Source organism: Pelecanus crispus, chromosome 13, assembly GCF_030463565.1.
Source record: "Pelecanus crispus isolate bPelCri1 chromosome 13, bPelCri1.pri, whole genome shotgun sequence".
Classification (NCBI taxonomy): Eukaryota; Metazoa; Chordata; class Aves; order Pelecaniformes; family Pelecanidae; genus Pelecanus; species Pelecanus crispus.
In genome coordinates, this window is record NC_134655.1 from 728802 (window position 1) to 756725 (window position 27924).

Sequence of the window (27924 nt, forward strand, 5' to 3'; positions counted from 1 at the left end):
CTCAAATGGACGCCCGACGATCACATATAAAAACAAATATAATTTCTTGCCTGTGTTACTAATGGCAACGAAGATTGCCAAAATGAACAAACTATCGCAAGTGAAGGAGACCGCTCCTGTCGATGCAGCCCCTTCCCTCCCGGCCCATCCGAGCCGCGGGGGCAACGTGCCGCCTCTTTCCGCCGCTTTCGCTCCCGTCGAAGCAGCCGGCTTGCGGGCGATGCGCTCCCAGTCCCGCTTGGGTTTCCCGCAGCTGACGTAGCTTTTATATTTTGTAGCTATCCTGCGGCAGCGGGGGGCGGGGGGGGGCGGAAAAAAACCTGCCTTCGAGGTTTGGCTGCTCTCTGGGAATGAGTGTTACAAAGGTATCTCCTGCGGGTGTGTTTCCAGGGTCAAAGTGCATCCCTCCCGGCCTTCCGCAGTGCCCCCTGGCCAAAGGAGCCGTACGGCACCTCGGGAAGGCGAGCGACCGCGTTCTCCCCATCTCTTGCTGCGGAGGGATGTGCTGGGCGTTCTCCTTTTCGATACCCTAAGGCCGGGCGGTCTCCCTTTTCTCCCTCCGCGCCGCTGGCCCGCTTAACGCAGCAGCCGGCAGCGCCGCCGGCGCCAGAGGAGGCACCGCCGACGGGCAGCGTTTTACCGCGTCCGTAAAGCACCCGCGGCCCGGCCGAGCGCATCGCTCTGTCTGCTGAGCTGCACCGCGTCCCTACCGACGTGACGCGCAGCGGGATCGCCGGGAGCTGGCCCTCGGCCTCGCGCGGCTGCCGCTCGCGCAGCGGGGAAAGGCGAAGCTGCTCTTCGCCCCCGGGGGAGCTTGTGCCGTCGTCTGAGCCCCGGCTGCCGGCAACGGTGCACGTCGTCGCTCGTTGGGCCTCTGCTCGACGCCGGCGCTCTCCTGCCTGCATCGGGGGATGATACGCCTGCCCGGAGCCCAGGCGGAGGGAAGCCTTGCGCTGGGGGATTTTAGGAAACTGGCTGCTGGCATTTTGGTACCCGTCATCCCGTGCCTGCCTAGGCGGGGTGCAGCAGTGGTGATCTGTTGGCGCAGAGCTGGCGTGCTGGTGCTGGGATGGGGGAGAGGAAAGGTAAGCGTCTCGAATCCAAGCTGGTTTAGTACCTGGAAATGTACAGAGTGGGAAAACACATTGAAAAGCTTCTTGGGGTGGGGGGTGTGTGTGTCAAGGCAGCACGGTCCTAAAGCGGAATGCCTTTGCACTGTGAAGAAGCGGCTGGCACGAGTTGTCTCTGTGAGGAACAGGGAAAAGCCCCTTTCCGTACCTGTAGCCGCCGTAGAGGTGGACAACTGTCGGAGATCGTGGCTCTGGTTGTGCTGATCAAAGCGGTACAGAAGCGGGTTGGACCAGGTGGCACCACAGACGTGACATCTGTTAGGGCAAACGCCAAGCAAACCCTGCGGTAAAAAACAAAACTCTTTGCTACCTGTGGCTGGAAGTTCCGTGGCAGCCCAGAGAAGTTGCCTTATGCGTCTGCCAACGCAAGCGCTCGAGAAGCTGAGCGTTGAGTCAGGCCAGGGAGCTGATCCGGCTGAGGAATGACTTATTTGGGGGTGGGGGGGAGCGGACAGCTTGCCAATCTACTTTGCAACTCCTGTACCCCTCTGCCGCATTAACGCTGGGGTGGGAGGCGCGAGTGTGAGGGGCAGCGCTGAGTGGAAAACTTAATTAGGAAGCCTCACCTCGGGCAACTCTGGTTAGGATCCCTGAGAGCCGGGGAGCCAGCAGGACTTTGACAGGGGTCAGCGTGGAGATTACGTGGGCTTAATTCCCTTCAGCTGTGTGGCGAAGGCAGCGGGGCAGCCTGCCCTGCCATCCGCAGCTCGGCCTGCATTGAAACTACGGTTGTCTTGGTGCTGTTGGGATTTTAGCGCAAGGAGGAATGGTCTAGAGATAATTATGAGAAAATATCCATTCCCGAAGAACATCATCTCAGGAAACTTGTTTCCGTCAGCTGTACAGCGGTATGTCAGAAGAGACTGTAATTTCTTGACTTCATCCAAGGGAACTTCCACGTGTAGCCAAGTCGTCGCTAACCTGAGTAAGAGCATGCTTTTACTGCAAGGAAAACATCTTCTGCTTTGCTTTTTCTGGAGCCTGGTTTGCAGAGTAGCATCCTCTCCTTTTGCAAAACGATGAGAGGTTTTGTCTTAACGAACAAAAAAAAACCCCTTGTTTTAACTCACCACATTAGTTTCACTGAAAATCTCTCCGAGGGCTTGTTGTTGGAGGTGAACGTGTTTGGCACCTTTCTCGTTCGCAATTCTTAGAGCGCGTTTTGTTTTGAGAGGTGAAGGAGCTTTAATATCGCACCGATGAGCTTCTCCACGCAAAATGCTGTGTTGATGTTCTTATTTCGTTCTAAACTAGTTTTCATGGGAGTTAATTAGAATTGGCTGGGCACCTATTTAGCTAAATCAAAAGAAGACTGTGGTTTTGTATACGCTTCCTTTGGCAGACGTAGTGGATTAAGCAGATTCTGTGCCAGGCTGTGCCCTCTCTCCCTCTTGGTGAACCTGATCTAGGAGCTAGTATGGGTTAAAACCAGTCCAGCCGGGGCGGGGATGGAAAAAAAGGTTTTAAACAGAGATCGACTCCCCGGTCAAGTTTACCGGGGCACCGCACAGTTTCAGTGACGTGATTTAAGGGGCGAGGGGAGACGAGGGCTTCAACAGTTTCTTCAACAGCTTCTTCTACTCGAAGACAGGCATGTGAAACCATGCCCTAGTTGTGTTCTCCAAGGGGTTCCTGCTAGTTTAATTACCTCCGTTTAAAGCCGCTTCAAGCGGCACCAGTGTAGACGAGAGATTTGCTCGGTTTCCTTGCGTTGGCTCGACTAAAAGTGTGTTTTGACCCAGGGAGGTTGCACTTGCTCCTTCTGGTTCAGCGTTGCCTTGGGAGGCTGCTCATCCCTGCATTTCTCAGGAAACTTCCTGGTCCGCTTTCTTAAGGATGCTGTTCTGTCGCTGTTCGCTCTGGTTTGTGCTTGAGACCACGTCCGTCGTTTTTTTTCCCCCATTTTATTCCTTCTCTTAGTTGAAATCTTGATTCTTTTTCTCTTCTGTTCTTCTTCGTTCCCTGTGAAATGCCTGGCTTTGGCACGTGTCCCACATTGTCCGTAGGGGATAGAGGCCAAGAATTCACGCAACGGTGTCTCCCTCTGTTGCTGTGTCCTCCCGGCTCCCTTCTCATGGCCGTCGTACCTCCTCTGTCGACCGGCTCTTACTCGAGCGCTCAAAATGTGCTGTTTCTCCCAGCTCCTCGCACCCCCCTGTTACCACTTTTCCCTTGCCAGACCTATCCTCGGGTCACGCCTGATCTGTGCTCGTTGGAGGCTTCAGCTCGTCTCCAACTTCTGTTCCACGTTGCGCAGCCGCACGCATCCCCTTTCCCCGTTGCACAGAAGGTTCCTTTTGATTTCTCCCGAAACGTCTGTCCTGCCACTGTGCTCAGGGGCAGAACCTTTCCCCTCCCCTTCTTTCAGTTTAGCCTAAGATGGTGAAATCCCCGCAGATTGTTTGTTCCCCTATTTCCTTTATGTTGCATTTCTCTCCAAGCACCAAAAGACTCCTCCCCTTCCTGCTCCAAGCCACCTCTCATTCTCTTTGGGTATGACCCTGCTCTCTGATTTAGCGTCTGCCCGGCTCCCCCTTCGTTATAGAGTATTTCTTCCATCTTACAGCGTGTGTCTTTTAGCAGGTTCCCCCCTCTTCCCCTGACCTCTGCTTTCCTTAGCCTGTTTGCTCACTTGTGCCCTCGTACGTGCGGATGGGTCTGTCGCTGGTTTTTTGCAAGCAGGCTGCCTTGCCCCGATTTCTCCTGTGTGCCTGGCCCTTCTTTTCTGTCTGGAGGATCCCCACTGGCATGTTTGGGCTGAGGTGAGGATAGCCGGCAGCAGCTGCGTTCAGAGGAGTCGCTCAATGCCACGGCTCGATCCCTCGAGCTGCTGGCCAGCCGATCCCCGCGCAGCTCGTTTCAGCGTAAACGGATGGTGCAAGCTGCTTCTTGTCCTGTTCAGAGCTTGTGTCGCCGGGAGTTTGTCAGGGAAGAGAAAACCGACGGAGATTTGGGATCACGTGTCGCTTTCAGCTTCTTCCCACTCTCACCCGCTGCACCGAGAGCGTTGCTGTGGCTCTGTGCCTGCTTTACCTTCGGGTGTTTAGTATTTCTCTGAACCAAGAACCTCTTTGAAAGCCTCTCTCTGCCTTTTGCAGCCAGTCCTACTTGGTTCGATCGAGTCCACTTGTTAGCACAGTAGATCCTCTCTTCCTCCGTTGCTGTTTCCCTGATACGACTTGAGCAGCAAAGCTGCCTTAATGCTTCAACACCCAGCGCTGCACGATTGGCTGCAACGTTCTCTCTCGAAAGCTCCACCCAGCCGACGGTGCGTCTTTGGATGCTCACGAATCTCTGGATTTCCTCATGTTTTCCACCCGTAACTCCACTGAATACCAGCACCTTCCCGACAGAGTGAGGGGATAATCGCTCGACGGCATGTCTGACAGCGCTGTGGACAAGCCTCTGCTCCCCTCCAGGGTCCCCCAGCTGCCTCCTGGTTTTTTAAGGCTTTCCCCTTTGAACCTGCCGTGGGCTGGTTTATGAAAGTCCTATGAAGCCTTGGGGACACCAGCATTTTAACAGACCGTCATCTTGGGTAAAGCTCTGTCCTGCGGCTCGCTACCTGGTGCTGGAGGTCCCTCTGGAGGGAGAAGAAAAGTGGAGGAATCTTTCGAGGGATGTGTACGTGTGTGAAAGCGCCCGTGTGAAACTCTCAGGGTAGCCAGGGGCTTTTTGGCAATACAGTTATTTAACACGAGGGTGAGCGGGCCGTGGCTTCCGTCCCAAGGTGCTGCTGATTTCTTCTAGCCCTCGTCCAGACAGACGTGTAGCATTTCGGGCGCCATGCCCCGTCTGCCCGGCAGCGAAGCTGGGGATGACTCTCTCTGAAGCGCGGTTGAATTGCAAGCACCCTGGGGGAAGAGTCACCAATCCTCTGTGTTTCTTTCGTAGGCAGAGCGGCCCCTCGAGCCCCAGCAGGTCCCGGTCGGTGACGAGCAGCTGTCATGATCTCTACAGCACCTCTCTATAGCGGGGTGCACAACTGGACCAGCACAGAGCGGATTCGCATGTGTGGCCTCAACGAGGAGAGGTGAGGTGCGTGGGCGGCGTGGTAGGGGAAGGAGGAAAAGAGCGGAGAAAGTGAGTTAGGGATCGGGAGAGGCTACGGGAAGGGAGCTGGTGCTGGCTCAGCCCGTTCCTACTAGGGTGTAAAACAGACCGTGGCGCGGAAGAGTGGCGGGGAGGGGATGGATGTGTGCTCGAGCGGCGGCATTCTGTGCTGGTCCCCACATCCTGTGCTCCAGCGAGGAGGGTCCACGAGCAGAGCGCGCTGGAGGTCTCTGCAGAGGAACCCTCGGCTGTGCGTAGCTGCGTTGCCTCCGCGGCGCTGGCGCGACGGGGCCGAGTTGTGTGCCTGTGCTATTGGCTTCACCAGACCTGTGCTCTTAACTGCCAGGGCAGGGGAAAGAGCTTGACCCACTGTGAGCCAAGCCGCTAAGAAGAGCTTTCGGTGACCCGGGAGGGTTAGTGCAGACCAAATGATTAGATGGGAGAGTTGTGACATGCCACCAAATAGGAGATTAGGGAGGATTAGTGGCTGGGAGGCAGAATCGATCAAGACGAGTTCCTGGCCTGCCCCGTGGCTTCGCATCGCCTTTGTATTCCCGCAGTCTGTTTCTCGAAACTCATCGGTTCGGGGCTTCCCCACGGCTCCTGCGGCCGCTCGGCACGCTTGCCCTGGCTGGGGCCACAGAAGTTTTGTGGGCTCCAAGGCAGCGCGTGCCGGCTGTTCCGCGCTGCGGGCGTCGAGGCTTTTGGCGGCGAGCGCTCCCGGGGCCGGTCAGAGGAGCGGTGGGACGGGGAAGAGTTCAGGCGCTGGCTCGGTGGCGGAAAGGCGGGCAGAGATCATCTTCAGCCCTCAGCAGCCGCTCGGCCCGCTGTGTGTCCCTCAGATAAGACCTGGGGACGGCGTTGCCCTCTGCCTCTCCTAAACCACTCGCAGCTACTCCTAGTTTACAATCAACGTGAAAGTTTGGGGCCGGCGGAGCGGGCCGGCTGCAGCCGAGCGCTCTCCCCCTTGGCTGCCGGCCCCGCTTCGGGCCGGGCGGGAGGCGGCTGGCGCAGGGCGGCCGCGCTGGGCCTCGGCCGGTGCGGCGGGGCTGGGCTGTGGAGGAGCCCCGGGCGGAGGCGGGCAGGCCGCAGCCGGGGTTACCCCCCCCCCCCCGCCCCCGGGAGGGGGCCGTCCCGGCCGCTGACAGGGCCCGGCGGTGGTGGGGCAGCTCCGGTGTCGTCGCCGCGGCGGGTAGCCGCGGGCGGGAGGCGGCCGGGCCGGGGCAGGGCCGGGGCCGGGGCAGGGCCGGGCCGGGCCCCGCTGTCCAGCTCCCGGCCGCTCACCGGCGGCAGCCAGCTGCGCTCGGGCGCCCCCTGGCGTCCCGCCGCTGCGCCGCCCGCCTGTGCGGAGCCGCCCCGGCCCCGGCCCCGGCCCCGCTCCCGCTCCGCCCCACGGCTCCGCGGGGCCCGGGCGGCGGCGGGCGGGCTCCGGGACCCCCCTCACCCCCTCCCCAAAAAGGCTCTCTCGCCCCGGTGGGGTCCGCTGGGCCCCCCGGGGCCTTGCCGGGGAGGCGGGCGCCGCACCCCGAGCCCTGCCGGCTGCGCTGAGGCGGCCGGGCCCCGCTGGGCCGGCACCCGCGCCGCGGCGGCCCGGTCCCCCCTCGCTAATGACAGTGCTCCGGGGGCCCGAGGGGGCCCGTCAAACTGCCGCCGGGGGGCGGGAGCCCCTGGAAGGGACCCGGGGGGGGTCAGGAGCCCCTGGAAGGGACCCGGGGGGGAGGGGTCAGGAGCCCCTCGAAGGGACCTGGGGGAGGCAGAAGCCCCTCGAAGAGACCTGGGGGGTCAGGAGCCCCTCGAAGGGACCTGGGGGAGGCAGAAGCCCCTCGAAGGGACCCGGGGGGGGGTCAGGAGCCCCTCGAAGGGACCCGGGGGGGGGTCAGGAGCCCCTCGAAGGGACCCGGGGGGGGGTCAGGAGCCCCTCGAAGGGACCCGGGGGAGGCAGAAAGCCCCTCGAAGAGACCTGGGGGGTCAGGAGCGCCTGCAGGACAGGAGCCCCTGGAAGGGACCTGGGGGTCAAGAGCCCCTTGAAGTGATCGGGGGGGTCAGGAGCCCCTGGAAGGGACCCTGGGGGGTCAGGAGCCCCTGTGGGGGGGTCAGGAGCCCCTGGAAGGGACCCTATGGGGGGTCAGGAGCCCCTGGAAGGGACCTGGGAGGGCAGGAGCCCCTTGAAGGGACCCAGAAGGGGGAGCCCCTGGAAAGGACCAGGAGGGTGGGAGCCCCTTGAAGTGATTGGGGGGGTCAGGAGCCCCTGGGGGTTCAGGAGCCCCTCCAAGGGACCTGGGGGGAGGGAGCCCCTGGAAAGGACCGGGAGGGTGGGAGCCTCTTGAACGGGCTTGGGGGATCAGGAGCCCCTTGAAGCGACCTGGGGGACAGGAGCCCCTGGAAGGGACCTGGGAGGTCAGGAGCCCCTCGAAGTGATTGGGGGGGGTGTCAGAAACCCCTGGAGGGGAGCCGGGGGGGTCGGGAGCCCCTCGAAGTGACCCAGGGGAGGTTGGGAGCCCCTGGAAAGGACTGGGAGGGTGGGAGCCCCTGGAAGGGACCCGGGGGGGGTTGGGAGCCCCTGCCAGGGACCGGGGTGGGTGTCAGGAGCCCCTGGCAGGGACCGGGAGGTTTGGGATCCCTGGCAGGGACCGGGCTGTCGCCAGGGCTCGGGAGGGTCAGCGGGAGCTGCGCTGCGGCGGTGGTGAGGCAGCCTGCGGTGGGGTCCCGGTGCTGGGGATCGGGGAGCCCGAGGAGAAAGCTTCCTCCCATAGCTTGTGTCTGTTACTGGGTTGTGAAAGCCTGGGAGGTAGGGGAGCAAATCCAGAAGAAATCACGTCATCAGCAGAAACTAAACTTGAGCTGTTTTATCCTGGCACCAGCAGCTTCTCTAAATGACCCTTAAAGACCAGACATCGTCACCGGGTAAATACTGCTGGGGCAGGAGTGTCCCGGGGCAGGGCACTGAACACGTGAGCGCCGTCTCTTGTCCAGTCTTTTGGTAAATCTTACGGACAGCCGTCTCCTCGGTGCAGCCCATATCCATGGAGTTCGCAATCCTTATCCTGAATTCAGGCTTTCCACTCGGGAACTGTCTTCCAAAGAGAAAGGGTCAAATGTGCGGGCCAGCCTGCCGTTGCACACTGGGGCGGCTGCAGGCACCCGCGGCTCCCGTCGCGGGCAGCTTGAGCCTGGAGAGCTTTGGTGCTGGAGGGAGATCTCCACCTGAGCTGGAGGAGAGCAGCAGGGCTGGGCTGGGAAGTCCCAGGGCAGGGAACGACCGCGGCTGGGAGACGGAGGAACGGGAATGTGGACGAAGAGACAAGCAGGATGGGACTTGGAGAAGGATGGGACTGGAAACGTGGGGTGGGGCAGAATGGGGAGCGGAGGGGACAGGGGTGGGTGTGTGGAGCTGGCCGGTGCTGCAGCGCAGTCAGGGAGGGCTGGGCTGGCCCGTGGTGAGACCCGGGGGGTCCAAATGGCCGTGGGTAAGGAAGGTGCACGGAGCTGCTGGGCCATGCAGAAAGTCTTGTCGGGCCATAGGGGAAGCATTTATGTGTGAGGAGGGGCTACCCAGCAGAGCTCCGGGAGCGGGAGGGCTGCGGTGGACAGCAGCACTCCTCACCCCCTCGGTCTGCAGCGGCCGGTACCTGCCGTGTCAGGTGTGATGATGAGGAGCTCGCTACCTGGAGCAGGCAGCCTTCTTCAGCTGCTCTGCTGTCTCACGTAGGGATGGGGAGGGGTGGGATGCTGGGAGGGTGTCTGGGGGTTTTGTAACGCTGCGTCTTGTTCCTCGGCTAGGAGAGCCCCCCTTTCTGATGAGGAGTCTAAAACGAGCAGCTCCCAGCACTTGGGGTCTCAAGAGTTTTGCGTCAGCAGCAGCCTTTCCAAGGTGAGCTCCTTGTGTGCGTGTCTGGGTGCAAGAAGGCCTTTCCCTGATGGAAGAGGCCAAGCAAGAGCATCTACCCTAATGGGTCCTGCGGGCTCCTTCTCGAGAGGGGTGCACCTGGGTGCAGTAAGGGCAAAGCGACGCCCTAGTTCGGCAAGAGCTGTGTCCTGGGCGGGGGCTAGAGAGAAGGTCCAGCCTGCTTCGCTAGGAGCCACCCGCACAGCTCTCGGGAACGCCTTTTCCCTTCTTGTTGCAGGTGGAGCTCACAGCAGTCAGTGGTGGTGGCGGCAGTGCCCAGGGGCTGGATGCTGATGGCAAGGTGGAGGAAAAGCTTGGGCCCAAACTGGAAGAGCAGCCACCTGATCCCAACCCGAACCCGGAATGTGCGGGAAAGACTGTGAAAGATGATGCCCTGGCCCCTCTGGCAAGCCAGGGGGATGGCAGAGGGCAGGAGCCCGCGGTCCCCGGAGCTGCAGAGCAGGAGAGCAGTGGTGCTGATGCTGCCTGGACGCCTGCAGATCCTCACAGCGACAAGCCGGCTGATGCTCCTCCAGCCTGCTCCGTGGCTCCAGAGAGCGAGCCTGCTGGGAAGGAGAAAACCACCCCAAGCGCTGGAGCACAAGGGCCAGGCGTGCTGGCAGAAGGGACGTTGTCTGTCGTTGTCTCCAGCTGCAACACCTCTGCCTCCACTCCCGCTACTTTTACTTTGAACAGAGTGTGCTTTCCCACATCTCAGGCCCCTGCTATGCAAAAAATGCCCCTGTCCTTTCAGGCTGGGGCAGTTCTGAGCCCGAGCCAGTCGCTGGTGTACATCCCACCTCCCAGCTGCGGGCAGCCGCTCAGTGTGGCCACGCTTCCAGCCACCTTGGGGGTCTCGTCCACGCTCACCCTCCCCGTCCTGCCTTCCTACCTACACGAGCGTTGCCTGCCGGGCATTATCGCTTCCCCAGAGTTACGCTCCTACCCCTACACCTTCTCCGTCACCAGACCCTTGGCTTCAGACGCCAAAGTGGTGTCTGTGGAGGTGAATCAGCTCAGCTGCCCTTCGCCCTCGGGTGGAAGCAGTGCCCAGGCTGCTGCCGAGGGTCCTCCGCCGTCCACGGCTGGCCCTTCGCTCTCATCCAGCCAGCCTCCGCTGGCAGCATCGTGTGGGAGTGCTGCTCCCTCTTCCGGCACCGGTGCGCTCGCCAGAGCCCCGGCAGCTCCCGAGCCGCACGCGCCGGGAGCTGCCACTTCGCTCTCTCCTCTGAAGTCCCCTCCGCAGCTAGAGCGTGAGATGGTCTCCTCTCCAGAGTGCAGCGAGATGCCTCTCGATCTCTCCTCCAAGTCCAATCGTCAGAAACTGCCTCCACCCAGCCAACGCAAAACACCTCCGATGCCCATCCTCACACCCGTGCACACCAGCGGCAAAGCGCTTCTCACCACCGTCCTGTCCAAGTCCCAGCGCACGGCCCAGACTACGGGCAGCAGCGTCACCTCGTGCCTCGGCACCACCCCCCCCTTAGTCATCTTCCCCGAGTTCCTGCGCAACGGCGAGCAGGGCTCCTGGGTGAAGAACACCACGCTCATCAGCACCATTCCAGGCACCTACGTCGGTGTCGCCAACCCGGTGCCTGCCTCGCTGCTGCTCAGCAAGGACCCCGGCGTGAGCTTCATCAGGGACCCACGCCACCTTCCCAAGCAGGAGCCTATTTCTATCATCGATCAGGGAGAGCCTCGCAGCGCTGGGGTTCCCTGTGGGAAGAAAGCCAACCAGGTCAGCGCAGAAGGACAGCAGGATCCTGCCAGGAGACTTCTTCATGGCAAAGTTGCTCCAGGAGCTCCTCTGTGTCAGTCCAAGGACATCTCCACCTGGAATCCTGGCCAGGGAAGCGTGTACCCGCGATGCCCTGTGAATGGAAAACCTTCCAATCCTCAGTTTCTGCCTCTTGGCTGGTCTCCTTATCATCAAACCCCGCTGCTTTCAATCGGCATCTCCACAGCAGGGCAGCTGCCCCCAAACCAGAATAGCTCCTGCAAGCCAGCCGGTGCAGGTGAGCTCCCGACATTCCCGAGCGTGCCACCCACGGAATCCAGCACAGCCGCCCAGAGCCTGCCGGAGGGGCTGCCCAGGCTCCCGCCGCAGGAACGGGACGCTGCAGCCAAGAGCAAGAGCTGCCGGGCCTTGCCCAAGCTCTACGAGGAGCCGGCCAATCCATCCCAATTGGATGCAGGTCCATCTCCTCAGACCGGCGCTTTGGATGTGAAAGGGGGGAAGGGGAAGCTGGACAACCCGCAGAAGAGTCAAGAGTGTGATCAACCAGAGGCTGACTCCAGCAAGGAGGGCAACGTACAGACTGAGGCTCCCCAGGGGAGCTGTGGCCTCAAACAGTTGGATGCAAAGCCCAAAAACCAAGTGTTAGCGGCGTATTTGTCGCACGATCTGCCCGCAGCTGGGCAGCAGAGCCTGCGAATGATTTCGGAGGCTCCTGCTGCGCCCGCGGAGAGTCAACACAAGGAGCTGGGCTGCGAGGGCTCCCAGGAACCACCGGCTGCAGAGCCCCTCCAGTGCGTGCGTCAGGTGGATCTGTGCAGGGTCAAGAAGGAGCGAGTGGAGTGTGACATGTCATTTACTTCTGTGACTTGCCTGCGAGCTGGGACTGCTCCTCAGGCCTTTGCCGAGGTCAAGCTCAAAGGAGCCGGCCAAATCAAGCAGGAGGGCGGCGTACGCTGCAAGTCCAAGCGGCAGCACGATGGGGATGCCAAGCAGGCCCACAAGAGACTGAAGTGCCAAGCCCAGGACGGCGAGGAGTCCCCAAGCAAATTGGGGAGCCGGAGTGTGCATGGCCGGAAGGTGGGTGGGACGGGCTGGGCTTGTTGGGTTATAGAATCACAGAATGCTTTGGGTTGGAAGGGACCCTTAGAGCCCACCCAGCCCAACCCCTGCAGTGACAGGGACAGCTTTAACCAGCCCAGGGTGCTCAGAGCCCCGTCCAACCTGGCCTGGGATGTTTGCAGGGATGGAGCATCGCCCACCTCTCTGGGCAACCTGTGCCAGTGCTTCACCACCTGCAGTGTAAAACATTTCTTCCTTATATCCGGTCTAAATCTATTCTTCTTTAGTTTAAATCCATTATTCCTTGTTCTGTCACAACAGGCCTTGCTAAAAAGGTTGTCCCCATCCTTCCTGTAGCCCCCTTCAAGCACTGAAAGGTTAGCAAAGGTTAGCAGGGGTGAGGGTTGGGGGTGAGGAGGGAGCTCTCACAGACCAGGGCCGCTGAGAGCACAGGGCTTTCCACCCACGCTCTTTAGCATCACCTGGCAGCGGGTTAATGTACCCGTGTCTGCAGGTTATCTGGAGCAAAAATGGATCTGGGGTGACACAAACGCTGGAGGGCACCAGCACGATGAGTGGGGGACAGCGTTTTGTCCCTTCTCCTTTGCCGCTTCAGCTCGGTCAGTCAGCAGCTCAAGCTTCAGCCTGTGTCCTTCATTCACAGTGGCGAAAACACCATGACAATCCGCATGAACTCAGCAAGCGAGACGGCCGAACCGGCCTGGGATCAGTGAAGGATCACAACAGCCTCAGGGTAAAGCGTAAGCGCAGGAGGCCAGCGAAGACGGAGTTCCCGTCTCCAGCGCACCGCGGGGACAGCCACGAGGAAGGTACTCTTGTGAACAGTGATGTGTTATTGCGGGGCCGGTGTTACTGCAGCGGTCTCTGATGCCCATGGGGCCAAACTGCTGCTCCCCTGATGCTGAACGGCCTGTGGAGCGAGTTGGCTTCCCATAGTGGGTTGGGATCCAAAACAGAGCCGCAGCGTGATGCTGGACTGCCCTTCCCAGGCCAGCAGACGCGCGTGCGCAGATCTGCGGCGTGCTTTCTCAAGGCTCGGTTTTCCCCACAGGTTACCTTGAGAAGAAGCCCAAGAACAACTTTCGGGATTTCATTCCGGTGGTGCTGAGCAGCCGGACGCGCAGTCAGTCGGGTGAGTTGGGGCCGGGGGACCCAGGTGGGAGTCCTGGGTGGACTGTGAGCGTTTCCCTGTTTAGTTGGCCTTGTGCCTGTCTTCTCTCCTGCCTTGCAGAGTTTTTCTTGTAGATACTCTTGGCTTTTTTGGCAGCTAGAAATCCCGCTTTCTTGCAGGAAGCATCGCTGGCTCTTCTGCTGGTGTGACGGGAGAGTGTGATGTGACTGGTCAGGAGATTTTACCCCTGCTGGAGGAGGATCAGGAAGAAGAGGAGGAGGAAGAGGAGGAGGAGACGTCCTTGAAACGTCGCAAGCTGCGAAAATCCCACAGGACATCACGCTATCACAGTCGCAGGGCCAGGGACAGGTCTCTGTCCGAGAGGAGCAGCTGTTACACGAGGAGGACCCGGGAGCTGCCCTGGAGAGTGGAATCACCCAGGCAGCTGTGGGAGCCCAATGAGGAGGAGGAGGATGACAGCCACATCAAAAGGAAGAAAAGGAGACGACAGAAAAGTCGGAAATACCAGACGGGGGAATATTTGACTGAGCGAGAGGAGGAGCGAGGGGGCTACCCCCACAGGAGGCGAAAATCCAAAGCAGGTACAATCTGGGAAGGGGTTGCTGGTACCAGGCTGGGGATCAACATGGGGGTTTTTTTGTTGTTGTTTTGTTGCTTTTTTTATTGTGTGTGGGATTTGGGAGTGGGGGGTTGGTTTTGAGTGTTTTTTGTAATGATGAAACTCCCTCATTATTAATGGCTTGATGTCCACAGCATGGGCTGCTTTAATTGATCAGCTTGTCTTTCAAAAATATTTACAGTAAATTTCGGAGTAGGAAGCCGTAGCTTGTGTGGCTAATTAGATACCGATCTTACCCTCGGATTAAGACAGAGGGCGTGGGAAAATGAGAATCGGATGAGGTAGCACAGTGAAATATTTCTGGACAAGCATGGGCCCCTGGGAGTAGCGTTCAGCCTTCCTGGCTAAAGTAGAGGGACATGGAGCCATGGCAATTCAGCTGGGCTTCTTTATGCTTTGTCTTGCTTCATTAAGGCAACTTGCAAGCTTGCACCAGAGAGCACAAGGGTGAGAGGATTAACAAAGCTAGAGCGTCTGCGAGCGATGGAGAAATCCCTCTCTGTGGTTCGTATTTGCAGCTTCGCTAGGAGAACGCTCTGCCACCTGCCTGTGTCCTGCTCACTGCTCTACCTCCGCTCTTGCGTTTTCTCCCATAACTGCCCGGACCGTGTGGTCAAAACTAAATCTGTGATCTGCATTTCCCCGAGGTTTAGCGGTCTCTGCGGCCCCTGCCTGCGCAGGGGCAGTTTGAGGCTGTTGGAAGTAAAGGCTGGGATTCAGCCGGCAGCGCACCGATGTCGCGGTGTGTGTGCTGACAGCTGGCTGGTAGCTCGTAGCTGCGTCCGAGTGTCCCACGGGTAACTTCGGTCAGGGTCACAGAAGAGCGTGTCCGAGCCACAGTGCTGGGGGAAGGAAGTGCTCCTGCCAGCCCTCCATATGCTTGGGCCTTTCTCTCGGAGGTGGTAGAGCGGATACGGACCTGTTGCCTTCTGCTGCATCGGTCGTGGCAGGCTGAGATGCTGCTGAGGCGCGGTGAGAAGTGGTGGAGATGGCCGCTCTCCTCCCGGCAGCTGGTCTCCCAGGCTACACGTCTGCTCTGGCACAGTTTTACGCTATTGCTGCAGTGTCTGGGTGCCTCTGTGAGACCAGGAGTTAAGTTTCCGATGGGCTTCCTGGCATCTTCGCAGTTCAAGGGCGCTCTCAGACTGTCTCCCGCTGGTGCCTGTTCCAAACGGAGCCTGAGAAGGAGGTTTTGGGTGCAGCAGCGTTCGGGAGGGTTTGCCCCCGGACCTTTACCACACGCTTTACCACATCTTAAGAGTGTCTGTCTTCTGTCCAGAAGCCAGTTTCCCTCAGGGACTGCTTGCTCGGCCCTTAGATACGTGAGCTCCTGTATTTTGGGTTCAGAAGTTGTGGCCTAGAGCCGTTGCTGGCTTTGGGGATGAAGACCTGGGCGTTACGGTGGCACTGCGAGCTGGCTGGCAGCCAGAGGAGGGACAGGGGGCCGGCCCGCGTGTTTGGAGAAAGCAGACCACCGTGTCCTCCACTCGCTAGAGAACCTGCATCGTCTTTGGGCATGAGCTGCAGCGATCCACGGACAAACGCCGGGCTCGCTGGGGCCGGATCCCCTCCAGGAGAGGAGTTAACGCAAGCAGTCGTTGGTTGCTAATGCCACCTCGTCAAGCGCACCTAAGAAACAACCAGGACCTGTAGGCTTCGGGGCGGGCACCTGGGGGAAGGAGGCTGTGTCCCTTTGATGGTGAAGGTAATGCTTGGGTCCGCTGGCTCTCTCTGACGGGTACCGCCTTGCTTTTGGGCAGAGCATGTTGATCAGCCGGACTGGCTGCTCCTCACCTATGAGTGCAGGCCCTGGCGTTTCGCTGCTGCTCAGCTAGGGGTGAGGTGTCTGTGTTGATGGGAGCGCTAAGCCAGTGCTGTTCCTCTGTCTCCTTTGGGTACTGAAGAGAGCAAAAATAGATGCAGATCCCTGCCAGAGCCGCGTGTTGGACCTCTGGGCTAGAGGAACCCCCTGTCCACCTCCCCTCCGTGCTCGGAAGAGCGATGGAGTGGCTGTGTTTTCCTCCTGCTGGGTGTGCAGGGGCTGTCGGAGCGTGCCCCTTGCAAGCACAGACCATCCTGTTCGCTACGTGTTGTCTGATGTGTCAGCATTTTACCCCTTTCCCTTCACGTACCAGTCAGAGACTTGGCTCTTCCTCGTCACGTTCCCAACTTTTATTAGGTTCGTGCCGTTTCCTACCTGTCTACTCCACAGCCCAAGATGCTGCTCATTGCCGGGAAGGTGTTCCCTCACGCGGACATGTGTCCGGCCAAGGAAGGTGTATTTAACACTACAGTGATGGGCTGCTTTAAAAACTTTGCGCTAAAACACAGAGCCCCTGCACCTTGGCAGGAATCGGGTGTCAGGGAAGGAGCGTCTCAAGTCCTTGCTTACTGCCCTGGGTTAGTTGTGAAAGTGTCGCAATGGTGTAAAAAAGACACGGACAGTGTTACAGACAGCCCAGCTGCCTTTGCTGTGCAAAGTCCTTTCTTCTGTCTGTTTTTTAACTGATCTCTTTCTCATTTCATCAAGTGCCCATAAGTCTCGTGCTGCAGGATTGGGTGAACAAGATTCCTCCGCTCGGCTGCTCCACCCTTTTATGATTTTTGCAAATTTTGGTCACATCCTTCTCCACCTTCTCCTCTCCAGACTGAGGAGTCCCAGCCTTGTAGGGTGGCTTCTTCACCCCTCAGTTGTTTTGGTTGCTTTTCTGCACTTCCACTCCATTCTTCCTGAGATGTGGAGACCAGAACAGCGCAACAGTACTTGAGGCATGCTTGCCTTGAGATTTTATTTGTGATTCTACCTTGGTATCTTGGCCAAACCCATTTTTCTGTTCAAGATCTGTGGCCCCTGCTTCCTAGCAATAGCAAGACATAAGTGGAAGTTACGTGTGGTGCTTGACGTGGAGAATCTAGAGTTTCAGCATAACGTGGAAGCTGAAGATGCTGTTCCTGGAGATCTACAAAACCTGCCTTGGTACTGGAGGCGGCAGCATCCCTGACGGACGTAACGTTTTGTTCCTGGAGTTTATCCTCTTAATCCCTTGAACTAACCCCCTGGGGCATCTCCTAGCTCTTCACCCAGAAATGAAGCAAAGTCTTTGTTCCTGAACAAAGTGCCCGAAGCTGTGGAGAGAGCCAGACTCTGCAAAGCTGTGTGCAGATGCCTCCTCTTTCCTTCCGTCTGCGCAGGGCTCTTCCTTTGTAACCTCTTTGATTCCAGCCCTGATCATCTGCACAGAGGGCGGTGTACGGCATCATACAAGTCAGGGCAGTTATTTGTTCACAGGGCTTTACTTTCTCCTTCCGTACTTTGTTTTCCTGTTGCTGTCGTGCCCTTGCTATGGGATGTTGCTATTTCAGGGAAGCAGAGCACCTGTCCTTGCGCGATGCGCAGGGCTCCATAATGAGTGCGCAACCTGCAGCTCTGTATAATGCAAGGAAGAAACGACGGGATTTCCCTTGAGGCATCCTGGTACTTCCTACCTGCATGCATATTAGTTGAAACTTTAATGCGCTGCTTAACCTAAGGGGAGGATGTGAGAGGGCAAGGCAGGGTCTGGTGTTGCAGGCAGCAAAACAGTGAGCGTTCACAGGCAGCGCAAAGGGGATACCTCCTGCATTTTCTGTCTCTCTAAGGGGTATCCCACGTGAGCCCTGCTCGGCCTTACAGGTAGGGGAGCGCGCCATATGGCAGCATGCAATTACCAAACTACTGGGAAGCGGCGCTGACAAGCTGGACTGTTTCGTATTGAGTTCCCGGTCAGCCCTGAGGAAAAGCCTTAGTCAGTCGTGTGCAAGCCCCAGCTCTCAGTAGGCTCGGCCTTTTCAGACCAGGATGGCTGTCTGTCGTTGGGCGTCTTGTGTCCGTGCTGAGTCCGTCCCTGATGGGGAGAATCTGCAGATTCACTCTGCTTCTACTTACCGCAGTGCCTCCACCGTGGGTCTGGATTTCTGGATGAGCAGCCATCAAAGATGGGCAGTTTGTTTTGCCTGGTGGCAGAGATCTGGGTTGCTGGCCTTCGGTGCTGTACCTACAGAAGCTCCTCATTCCTATTTCTCCTTTAGATTTTAGGTACCGGAAGCAGAAGGAGTCTGGGCAGGGTAAAGGCACAGAGCTACGACTGAGGAGCAGGCTTTCCCCATCCCCCCGAAAATCTCAAGGACGCCCAGACTTTCGGAATGGCTTCTTCCTGGAGCACTCAGACAGCTCTCCCGTCCAAGAAGAGCTAGAGAAACCATCAGGAAAACGCAAATGTAAAACCAAACACCTGGCAGGGATCTGTGACGAGGGGAAGGTATGGCTTGGGCTGATGAGGGGAACACGCATGGGGAGAAAAGAGACAAGGGGACTCCTGCTAGTAAGCCATGGCCACATGTGCCAAGGAGTTGTATTCCTTTCTTTTCCAGGGGAAAGGCTGCTGGAACCAGCCCAAAATGCGCCCTCTGAAGAAGCCCCAGGACTTGTGGACGCTTTGTAAGTCCCGTCGGGTCAGCCCAGGGAGTTCCCCCGAATTACCCACGGCCCAGAACATTCCTCCTGGAGCTCGGCGGCTGATTGTGAACAAAAACGCAGGGGAGACCCTTCTGCAGCGAGCAGCTCGCCTGGGCTACAAGGTGAGTTTTGGTGCCTTTTGCTGCTTTGTCCCCTGCGCTGCCTTGTCTGGGTTTGTGTGTAACCAGGCCTGCAATGATCTTCCCTGTAGGACGTAGTGCTCTATTGCCTGCAGAAGAAGAACAGTGACGTGAACCATCGTGACAACGCTGGCTACACAGCTCTGCACGAAGCCTGTGCACGAGGCTGGATCGACATCCTCCACATTCTGCTGGAGCACGGCGCCAACGTCAACTGCAGTGCGCAGGACGGCACAAGGCAAGCCAGGGAGAGGGGAACATCTGGGGAAGCAGTGAGGTGCGAGGGCAGGGAGCAGGGTGTGTTTTTCAGGATGAGCTGTAGGCTGAACATCACCAGATTTGTTGTAACCTAAAACAGAGCGATTGCTTTGCAAACTCTTCCAGTCTCTTCTTTTCCTGTCAGTGCTTCTGTCCTTGCAGGCCTGTCCATGATGCGGTAGCAAATGACAACCTGGAAACCATGTGGCTTCTACTCTCCTATGGTGCTGATCCCACTCTGGCCACTTACTCTGGGCAGACGGCTGTGAAGCTTGCCACCAGTGAAGTGATGAAGCGCTTCCTCTGCGGTAGGTGCCAAGCTTTTGGGGGTGGCAGTGCTTCCATCCTTCCTGTCTGGCAGCAATCGGAACCATATCTGGGTGTCAAAGGGCTTAGAAGTGCTTGAGCAGCAGGTGACTGCGTAATTTTAGCTCTGTCCTGTCACGCGTGTGTGGTTTTACCACCCAATCTTTAATTATAGAATTGTATGCTGTTTTCCAAATAAGATACAAGTCACTTTTCAGTCTTTAATGTGCAAGGAGATGGCAATGCTGTGGTCACACAACTAAAGACAGTTCTGTGCATGAGGCTTGGAGACATTGTTCCACCGTTCCTGGTTCTACTGCATAACCTAAGTGAACATATTTTTGCTGCCAAGTAATGCCGCCTTCTGCTCGAAAACACCTCTGCCCAAATGCTGCCAGCCTGCTGCTGTTAGAAAGGACCATTTTGGATCCCTATGGCCGAAAGTGAAGCATGCCTGCTTTCTGCGCTGTTTGTGTAGAAGCAAGATGAGTGGTGTGGCTTCTACACAAAAGCAAGGAAGAGACAGCTAGGGTAGCGGCAGCTCCCAGATAGATACAAGGCAGAAGATCTCCAGTGTTGAAAAAATCTTGTCTGCCAGCTCCTCCGGGCTTAACTCTACACACAGGTGATGGAGATCTGATTTTGAACTCAAGGCAACCCTAATGACCCTTCTTTCCAACCCACTTAGTGTGGTCACTAAGATGTTTGTTAGTTGTTTTCCCTTTTCAGCTTCTATTTCGTGTTCTCAGGCCCGGGGTCATGTTGTCCTCTCCTGGGTGAGGGTACCAAGTTACGGTTCAGCTTTTGCCATAATGCCTACGTGCAAAGTGGGGAAAAGCAGCAGAGGTGAAGTGGCTCACCCAGGATCAATGGATGTGCATGCCAGGATCATGCTTTGACCACTAGATAAGCATTAACCCTCTCAATATTTTTCTCTTTAGATTACCTTTCGGATCTCCAGGGGCGCACTGATGGAGATCCTCGAACAGCATGGGACTTCTACAGCAGCTCTGTACTAGGTGAGTTCCGTCTATGCCATTTCATTTACAGCAGCAAAGCAGAGAGAAGTAATGCTGGGTAATGACACATCATTCAGTCAGGTCTGTCCGCGTCCCTCCCAACTCATGTCTTAGAGATCTTACCGTAATGTTACGTGCTGGGAGTTGCTCCTGAAAGGGACTTTTTCTTTGGGAAGCTGCATGTGTGGATCCCTCCAAGTAGGCTGAACATAGCGTGCAAGACTAGACTCCAGGTGCTGCTGGTGATTCCTGAGGGTCTTTGGGCATCAATCCCGGAGCATGTTATTCTTGTAGCGGTTCTTGTTACTCCCCTGCTAACCCGTCATCAAGATAAAACCAAGGCAGGCAGAGGACATACTTATTCCTTCAAGGTGTAGAAGTCTTGAACTTCCAGGTACCCAGAGCTGCCCATCCTTCTCCTCTGCTTTGGAGTGGAGGCGTTCATCCAGGGGAGGTCCTCTTGTTACGATGCCTGGCACTTCCCAGGCAAGGCATGCCTTGTACCTCTTACTGTCACTTCCTGGAAATAGTGGTTACCAGCTTGGAAAATTTTCTTGAAACGATACAGGCACAAGGTCGACAAATTGTTCACTGCGTTGCTCCAGTTCCCACAGGGTCCATGAATGAAGATGTTCTGGATCTAGCCATGGGCCTGGAGTCCCTCCCAACCACTTCTGAGGCAGTAGATCATCCCTCTCGAGCTCTTCATAAAGACTTGGGTTATTTATGCTGGCAAGCTAAAAGGCTGTTGATTTTAGTTGCTCACCTCTGTCATTTCCGAAGTCCTTCTAGAAATGAAAAAAATCAGATAGATATGGAAGGGTGCTCTTGGTAGAGGACTTATCCTTGGAGGACCCTGATTTCAGAACAGAAGAAATTCTGTACTCCGAAGAACGCTTTGTTCGTAGGCTTTTGCACCTCAGGCATGCCAAGGAAACTGTTCAAACCGCAGCCTCCTTCCTCTGAATTTCTCACTCTTGAAGCTATCACAGTTCTTTAAGAAGAAGCCTCTTTACCACAAGAAAAATAGCTATTCTTTGACTGTAATATTTTTAAAGTAAAGATATTACCCCTTTTGATCTCTCACTGATTCCCACTTGGATTTCTCTGATAAACAAGGTAGAAAAATTGTGTGTGGTTTTGTGGGTACGAGAGTTTGGCGCTCTGGTTACTACAGCACGCAAGTTCTTGGTTACCCAGAGAGCTGACGTGCTTGAGTTCTAGTATCTGCTTATGTCCCGTTCGTCAGTGCCCTCTCCTCTTGAAGATCCTGGGTGGGGTTGTAGACTGCCAATTCTCTAGGAGACCCGCTGCCACATGCAAGTAATTTGGAAATGCGCCATCTTGGTTTTTGTACACCCTGATGCCTGAAATGAAACGGGTGGATCTTGGAAAAGCAAGCCGATTGTGTTGCGTTCAAAGTAGCGGCTTGTTTCAGTTCTTTCGTTTCCATATCCCTCGGCTTGTCTTGAAAAGTCTCGTCTTGCATCACCTCTTCCCACATTTCTGTCCTCCACCCCTGTAGGCAAAAAGAAAGGGATTATTTTTTTCAGTAAGCAAACCATCACCGACTCTTTTGGTGTTTCTTGGGGGGATGGAGGGGTGTTGGGATGCCATCAGTGATGGCAGTTCACTGCTCACAAGGGCCTTGCTTAGCCACTTGGTTAATACATGGAAAATCTTCACAGGGAGTGCTGGGGACTGCACTTCTTTTCCTTCCGCTGGACCTTAGTTGAGCTTTTCAGAGTATTTCTTCATCTGAGGGTGGAAAAAGACTACCTTCTCTGTTAAACATGTCCTACCTCTTCCAGTGGGACTTAACGCTAAATCCTGGCCACTGTGGATGTGTCTCTGCTGGGTCTCTCTCATTTGCATGGTGCCATCTGTCAGGTTTTGTCTTCCTTCTCTCCTGTGCTACCTGCAGTCGGTTAACCAGCCGACAAATCCCGCATTGATCTGCCCGTACCCTTCCCTGGAAACATCGTTTCATCCTTGCTGCAGTGGAAAGATCCTTCCAGCGTTGGTTGGGCTGATGCTTGCATCTCAGGTGCTTCAGACTTTACCAGGTACCTCTGCACAGCACTTGGGGGAACGTAGGTTCCTCCCAGACATGAGAGTGATGATCCCTGGAGAAATGTCAGCCACACAAAATGTTCTGAAACCCCGTGGCTTTGGTGTTGCTTGTGGGATATTTCTGTCTCTGGCTCGGAGAGAGGATGGCAGAGATCCCAAGCTGCAGCAGCACCAGGCTGCTGTCAGAGGGTCAGTCACGCTGCCCCTGCTTTCGCCCCTCTGCATGGAGCGTTCCCAGCGCTGCCCTTGACGCTGCCTTTGGGAGGCTGTGTGGCGAGTTGCGGCAAGGAACAAACCGAGCTGGGGAGTAGAATCATAGAATCATAGAATCGTTTAGGTTGGAAAAGCCCTTTAAGATCATCCAGTCCAACCATTAACCTACACTACCAAGTCTACTCTAAGCCAATCAAGGGTAGACCAGACTGAACCATGTCCCCAAGTGCCACCTCTGCCCGTTTTTTGAACACTTCCAGGGATGGGGACTCCACCGCCTCTCTGGGCAGCCTGTTCCAATTCTTGACCACCCTTTCCGTAAAGAAATTTTTCCTAATTTCCAACCTAAACCTCCCCTGGCGCAGCTTGAGCCCATTTCCTCTCGTCCTATCGCTAACTACTTGGGAGAAGAGCCCAACACCCACCTCACTACAACCTCCTTCCAGGGAGTTGTAGAGAGCGATGAGGTCTCCCCTCAGCCTCCTCTTCTCCAGGCTGAACACCCCCAGCTCCCTCAGCCGCTCCCCACCAGCCCTGTGCTCCAGACCCTGCCCCAGCTCCGCTGCCCTTCTCTGGACACGCTCCAGCACCCCAATGTCTTTCTTGTATTGAGGGGCCCAAAACTGGAAGGAGTAAAAAAAAACTGGAAGGAGTAAAAACTGGAAGGAGTAATCCTTTGTCCTGCCAGGTCTGTTTTCAGCAGGCGCAGAAAGGGACCTTCCTTTTCATCGACACCTAGGTCAGCTTACAGCAGTAGTGAAACGGCAGCGTTAGACCCGTCACGTGTGCTTTGCCAGGCACTACTGCAGGACACCGCGGCGAGGAGGAGCAAGATTCCCAAAGCTGAGACAAGGGGCTGGTTTCTTTCCAGTGGTGTTTACGGGGTGTTTTGGAATGGTCCCTTTTGGCTCGGTTACCTTCAGCAGTCACCTTGGGTCACCACGAGCAGATATTCCCCGGGGCAGGGAAGTACCTGGTTCTGCTCTGGAGTAACTGAGCTGCTCCCAGCTGTCACAGGCAGCAAACCAGCTCAGCAGAAAACAGTTCTCCTCCTTCAGTGGTTCAGTCCTCCAAAGTTTCCCTTTCCATCAGATCCACCAGCTGAAGCACAAAACATTGCATGTCCCTCAGGGTGGAGGAGAAATCCCAGGCCTCCGCTCGATCTGTTTGTATTCTTTGAGGCAGGGATGTTGTCCACATTTTCCTTTAGGTCTGCAAATCTCTGGGGGCCAAAAGATAATGAGAGAAGCCAGGGTGTGGGATCTCTGAGGTCCGAGTATGGTAAAGTCATCAGCGTCTTGCACTTCGTGCTGCTGTGGTTCCAGATGCGAAGTCCCACACCTGGGACTAGCATTGTCCCCGCTACTCTGCGGTGGTACAGGATGTTCCTGTTCCTGGCGCAGCCTTCGCTCGCGCTAGTGGACGGGGACCGAGTGAGAAGAGTTTTCAGGATAGGCATTGGACCATATTGTTGCCACATTAAACGCATTTAATTCTTTTTCTCCTGGGTTGCTCAAGAAATGTGAGGTTTTTTTCAGTGATGGCATCTGAGCTTTGCCTGGCAGTGATATCGGACCGATATTCACGTCACTTATTTTTGTCCTTTTCTACAGCAAGTTTTGAAGTTTTAAGCACCCTGTTTTTCTGTTTCTTAGGGATTTTTTTTTTTTTTTTTTACCCTTGGCAGGACTAAGAAATGATTTAATTTTTTTCCTGAGACCCTGTTTCAGCCCAAGTCTCCTGTCATCTGCTGTCGTTTCTCTATTAAAATAACATTCTTGCTGGGTGCTGCGTTTATTCGTAGAGCAGTATGGTGCGTGGAGCTTGCTCATGCAGCACACCATAAGACTTTTTTTGCAGCCTTTTCTCTCACGCGTGGTGTTGAACTTTTGCATGATTGGTTTATTTGCTCACCAGCACATTTGGTCTGACTTCTCTCTGTAGAATCTAAACTCTATTTTCTGGACGTTTTTGGAGTTACCCTGTGTTACGTCAGCAGGACAAAACCAAAGCAAACTCAAGACCATTCATACCTCTTAATAATACAATCCAGGCAGCAAGCTGGTTTTCAACAGATGCTTTTCAGTTTGGTGAATAGTAAATTTAACTGTCTTTAAATGGTTTATGAGTCGAGTGTGCTATTCTCCATCTCCTACGGAAGCAAATCCTGCTGGAGCTCAGATACCTCCTGGAACAGCCAGCGTTAAGCCGGAAATCTGTGGGGCTGATTCTCTGAAGTCACGCTTGTCGTTTGGTTGTGTTAGTCTCTAGATCTGCTGCACGGTTTGGTGGCACAGCCTCGCAGTCCTGATTTCGACACGGTCGCTGGTGTGCAGCTCTAGATAACCTGCTGACAGTCGTGGGGAGCGGGGTCTGAGCGGAGAAGTACTCGACGAGCAGGGCGCAGCGCCTTGCTTTATAGGATCTGTGCAGAAGAAGCACCTCGTCTGTCCACCTCCTTCCTCCCTGGCGCGGGGCAGAGGAGAGGGGGCTGAGGCCGTTTCAGGGAGAGTCGGGGGGTCAGCACGTGGCTGACCCAAGAAAAGGCCGCCAGTCGAAGCGGCTCATTTTGCAAGCGGGCAGTGCCTCGTCTCACGTGCGGGATCAGCGTAAACCTGCAGGTTGCTGCTGTGACACGCGCTGTTCTTGCTGCCTGACCCGGTCGCCGAGCGGAGCCTTGCTGTGCAGAGCAGCCAGTGCTCCCTCAGAGTTTCTCCAAGATGAGGGGCTGGAAAGAGAGCGGGAGGAGCCCCTGGGACTTTTTAGCAAGGCCTGTTGTGACAGGATAAGGAGTAATGGATCTAAACTAAAGGAGGGGAGATTGAGACTGGATATGAAGAAGAAATTTTTTACACTGAGGGTGGTGAGGCACTGGCACACATTGCCCAGAGAGGCGGTGGAGGCTCCATCCCTAGAAATGTTCCAGGCCAGGTTGGACGGGGCTCTGAGCACCCTGGTCTGGTTAAAGCTGTCCCTGTCACTGCAGGGGCTGGGCTGGGTGACCTCTAAAGGTCCCTTCCCACCCAAAGCATTCCATGATTCTATGACGTGGCTCTTCCGGTCGCCGTGACGCTGTGGGGAGGTGCGCGCGAGGTGCGGTGGTAGCCGGTCCAGCCGGGCAGAGCTGTTCCCCGGGGCGTGATGAGCGCTGGCTGGTGTGAGGCTGCGGGCAACGCCAACGTCTGTTTTGCTTCTTGCAGAGGGGAAGGATAGCATTGGATGCGATCTTCTGCTCAACCCTCCAGGAAGTTCAGACCAGGAGGAAGACGAGCAAGAAGCAGACAACTTCATGTTTGAGTTCTCAGACAAGCCGCTGCTTCCCAGCTATAACCTCCAAGTGTCAGTCTCTCGGGGGTGAGTATCTTTTCCTGGAGCAGAGAGCGTTTGGGTGCCATTAATGCCGGGGTGGCGGGGAGGCTCACGGAACAGAGCCTGCGAGCTCGTGAGGACAGCAGCAATACAAGAAAGCCTCAGGGTGTCCTCCAGGTGAGGAACAACCTGAGGTGTTCATGTATGGAAAATTCATGCCTGCCTGAGAAACTTTGAGAGCCCAAGCTGACCGTGTGCTAAGGAGACAGGCTGTACGGAGTTGCACTTTGTCCTGTAGATCTCAAAGCACTCCTCCAAAGGAGGAGATACCTTTATCCCTGTTCTGCACGTAGAGACACGGAGGAATGGAGCTACTGCAGCTTCCCCAGGAGGAGCAAATTGCTGCTGCGGAGGCAGTACCCTGCCTCTTGTGGCACGCTCCCCGCTGTACACCGTCTCATAACCAAGCATTGCGTAGACTCTTTTTTTTAGAAAAATGCGAGGGTAGAACCCACACTTTGTAAGCCCCAAGTCAGAGAAGCAAGTGGAAGATGCAGGGTAAGATGGAATTTGTTTGACTAATTCTCAGAGGTCCACCTCTGAGGTGGTCACCTTGGTCTCTTGTTCAGTCAGCAAAGCCTCGTCAGCGGGTTTTATCCAAACGAGCGCAGCGAATGTCGGTCTGAGGTGAACTGCTGGGTGCGACTGATCGGCTCCCCAGTGACTGTGGAGGAGCCCTGGGGGGGGACACTCGCTTTGGGTGGGTGCTCCCATGGTGCAGACACGGGTAGAGAATTCCCAACCTGGGATTTGTCGGCTGATGGCTGGCACGGCACAAAGCCCGTGAAGTCCTTCAGTCCCTGTTGTCTTGGTCTTGTCCCCCGGAGTTAATGAGAAGAGGAGAAAGGCTGAGGGACTATAGGTGAGGGAGACCTGTACATGGGGGAACCAAGCAAGGAAAGGCCCCTTGGGTTTAAGAAAGGACTTGTTTTAAATCAAAACCGAGAAGCAGCACAGGTAAAGCCAAAAAGCTGGTTGGTTTTGTGTCGGCTGTCTGGCGCCTGCTGTTCTGTACCACGGGTGGTCACAGCCCCGGCATCCCGTCACAGGCGGCAGCACCTCAGTCATTTCAGCTCCTTGAGGCTGAGAGCAGCTTGTGTGCCTTAGGTGGTTATTTTCCTTCCAACGAGGATTAGAGATACCGGGTTGAAGGCAGGGCAGGAGCGCAGTCCGTGTCTGGAGATGTGCAGCTCTCGGGGCCGCGCTCCTCGTGTCCCTGCAGCGCTCTGCCTGCGTGGCGGCAGGGGAAGCACCGCTGCAGCGCTGCGGACAGACCCGGCCGCCCTCCTGCTGCACGGCCGGATGCGTCCCGCTGCCGTGTGCTGTGCCCGTCCGGCAGCCTCCCTCTCTTCTCCCTCTGTTGTCGCTCCTCGCCCCGTTTTTCTCCAGCGACGGTCAGCAGCAGCTTGCACTGATGGGTCTGAGTAGATTGTTTCCCCTCCGTCCTGGGGAAGGCTGCGTCAGGTCACAGCGCTGGAGCAGTCCTCCCTCCTGCACCTCCTGTGACACCGTGGCTGCTGCATTTCCTCGGACTGCGGGGGGGGGAGAAAGGCGACTTGGAAGAGGCGGCAACAAAAGCACTCCTTTTCTCTTTAGCGCGTTTCCGTGCCTGCCGGTTTCTGCCCGTGCAGAGGGACATGTACAGTGCCCAGGAGAAATAGCTGGGCGGGAAACGCAGCCTCTGGTGTGGCTGATTGCTGGGTGGGGACGCTGCCAGGACACCTTTGCAGGCGTGACTTTCACACCGCTGTCCCTGTCTTGCTTTGAGCGCTTTACAAAGATGCGACCCGCCGAGCAGCCACCAGACCCAGGCGCGTCTCCGAGCCCGGGTCCCGTGCGTGCGGTCTGCCCAGCCCCTGCGGAGGAGGCCCACGTGGGGAGCGGTGCCCGCACCCCGCCGGCAGCGCTGCGTCGAGGGCAGGGCGGGCGCGCCGGCAGCTGGGAGGCGGTGAGGTGGGCGACGTGCCTGCGGCCCCCTCCGCCCCTAACCCGCCATCCTCTTGCCGTCCTCGCAGGCCCTGCAACTGGTTCCTCTTCTCCGACGTGCTCAAGCGGCTGAAGCTGTCCTCCCGCATATTCCAGGCCCGCTTCCCACACTTTGAGATCGCCACGCTGCCCAAGGCGGAGTTCCAGCGCCAGGTCTCTCTCAGCCAGGTGCTGGCGCAGGAGGAGGTGCAGGAGAGCCCCGAGCCGGCGCAGGGCGTCGCAGAGACAGTGGAGCTGGTGCACTACGAGCCCGAGCTGCTGCAGCTGCTGGGTTCGGCGGTGGAGTACCAGGCCTGGAGCAGCTGACGGGGACGGACGGCTCCCTGCATCACGAGGCAATAATAAGGACCAACGGGAAGCAGCCCTCGCAGCGCCAGCAGCGGGGACCCGAGTCTTTGGCCAGCCGGGCCTCCTCTCCTCGGGGTCT

The 27924-nt window shown here is 56.8% G+C and overlaps 1 protein-coding gene across 1 annotated transcript; it reads left to right on the top strand.

Annotated features, from left to right (window-relative positions):
* The first annotated feature begins 5031 nt into the window (after positions 1-5031).
* Positions 5032-27847, top strand: BCORL1 (BCL6 corepressor like 1). Its single transcript, XM_075720436.1, has 13 exons — positions 5032-5163; positions 8964-9054; positions 9308-11884; positions 12531-12696; positions 12939-13019; positions 13178-13600; positions 17707-17936; positions 18049-18255; positions 18345-18511; positions 18694-18839; positions 19779-19856; positions 25343-25496; positions 27527-27847. Exons 1-13 carry the CDS (start codon positions 5078-5080, stop codon positions 27801-27803), a joined length of 4683 nt encoding a protein of 1560 aa, XP_075576551.1. The 5' UTR covers positions 5032-5077; the 3' UTR covers positions 27804-27847.
* The last annotated feature ends 77 nt before the right edge of the window (positions 27848-27924 follow it).

Excerpts from the sequence above, each read along its gene's own strand:
- BCORL1 (XM_075720436.1), top strand. The coding sequence starts at position 5,078 with ATGATCTCTACAGCACCTCTCTATAGCGGGGTGCACAACTGGACCAGC. Across the intron at positions 11,885-12,530 it reads GGAGTGTGCATGGCCGGAAG|TGGCGAAAACACCATGACAA; the intron begins GTGGGTGGGACG and ends CTTCATTCACAG. Across the intron at positions 18,256-18,344 it reads CAGCTCGCCTGGGCTACAAG|GACGTAGTGCTCTATTGCCT; the intron begins GTGAGTTTTGGT and ends TCTTCCCTGTAG.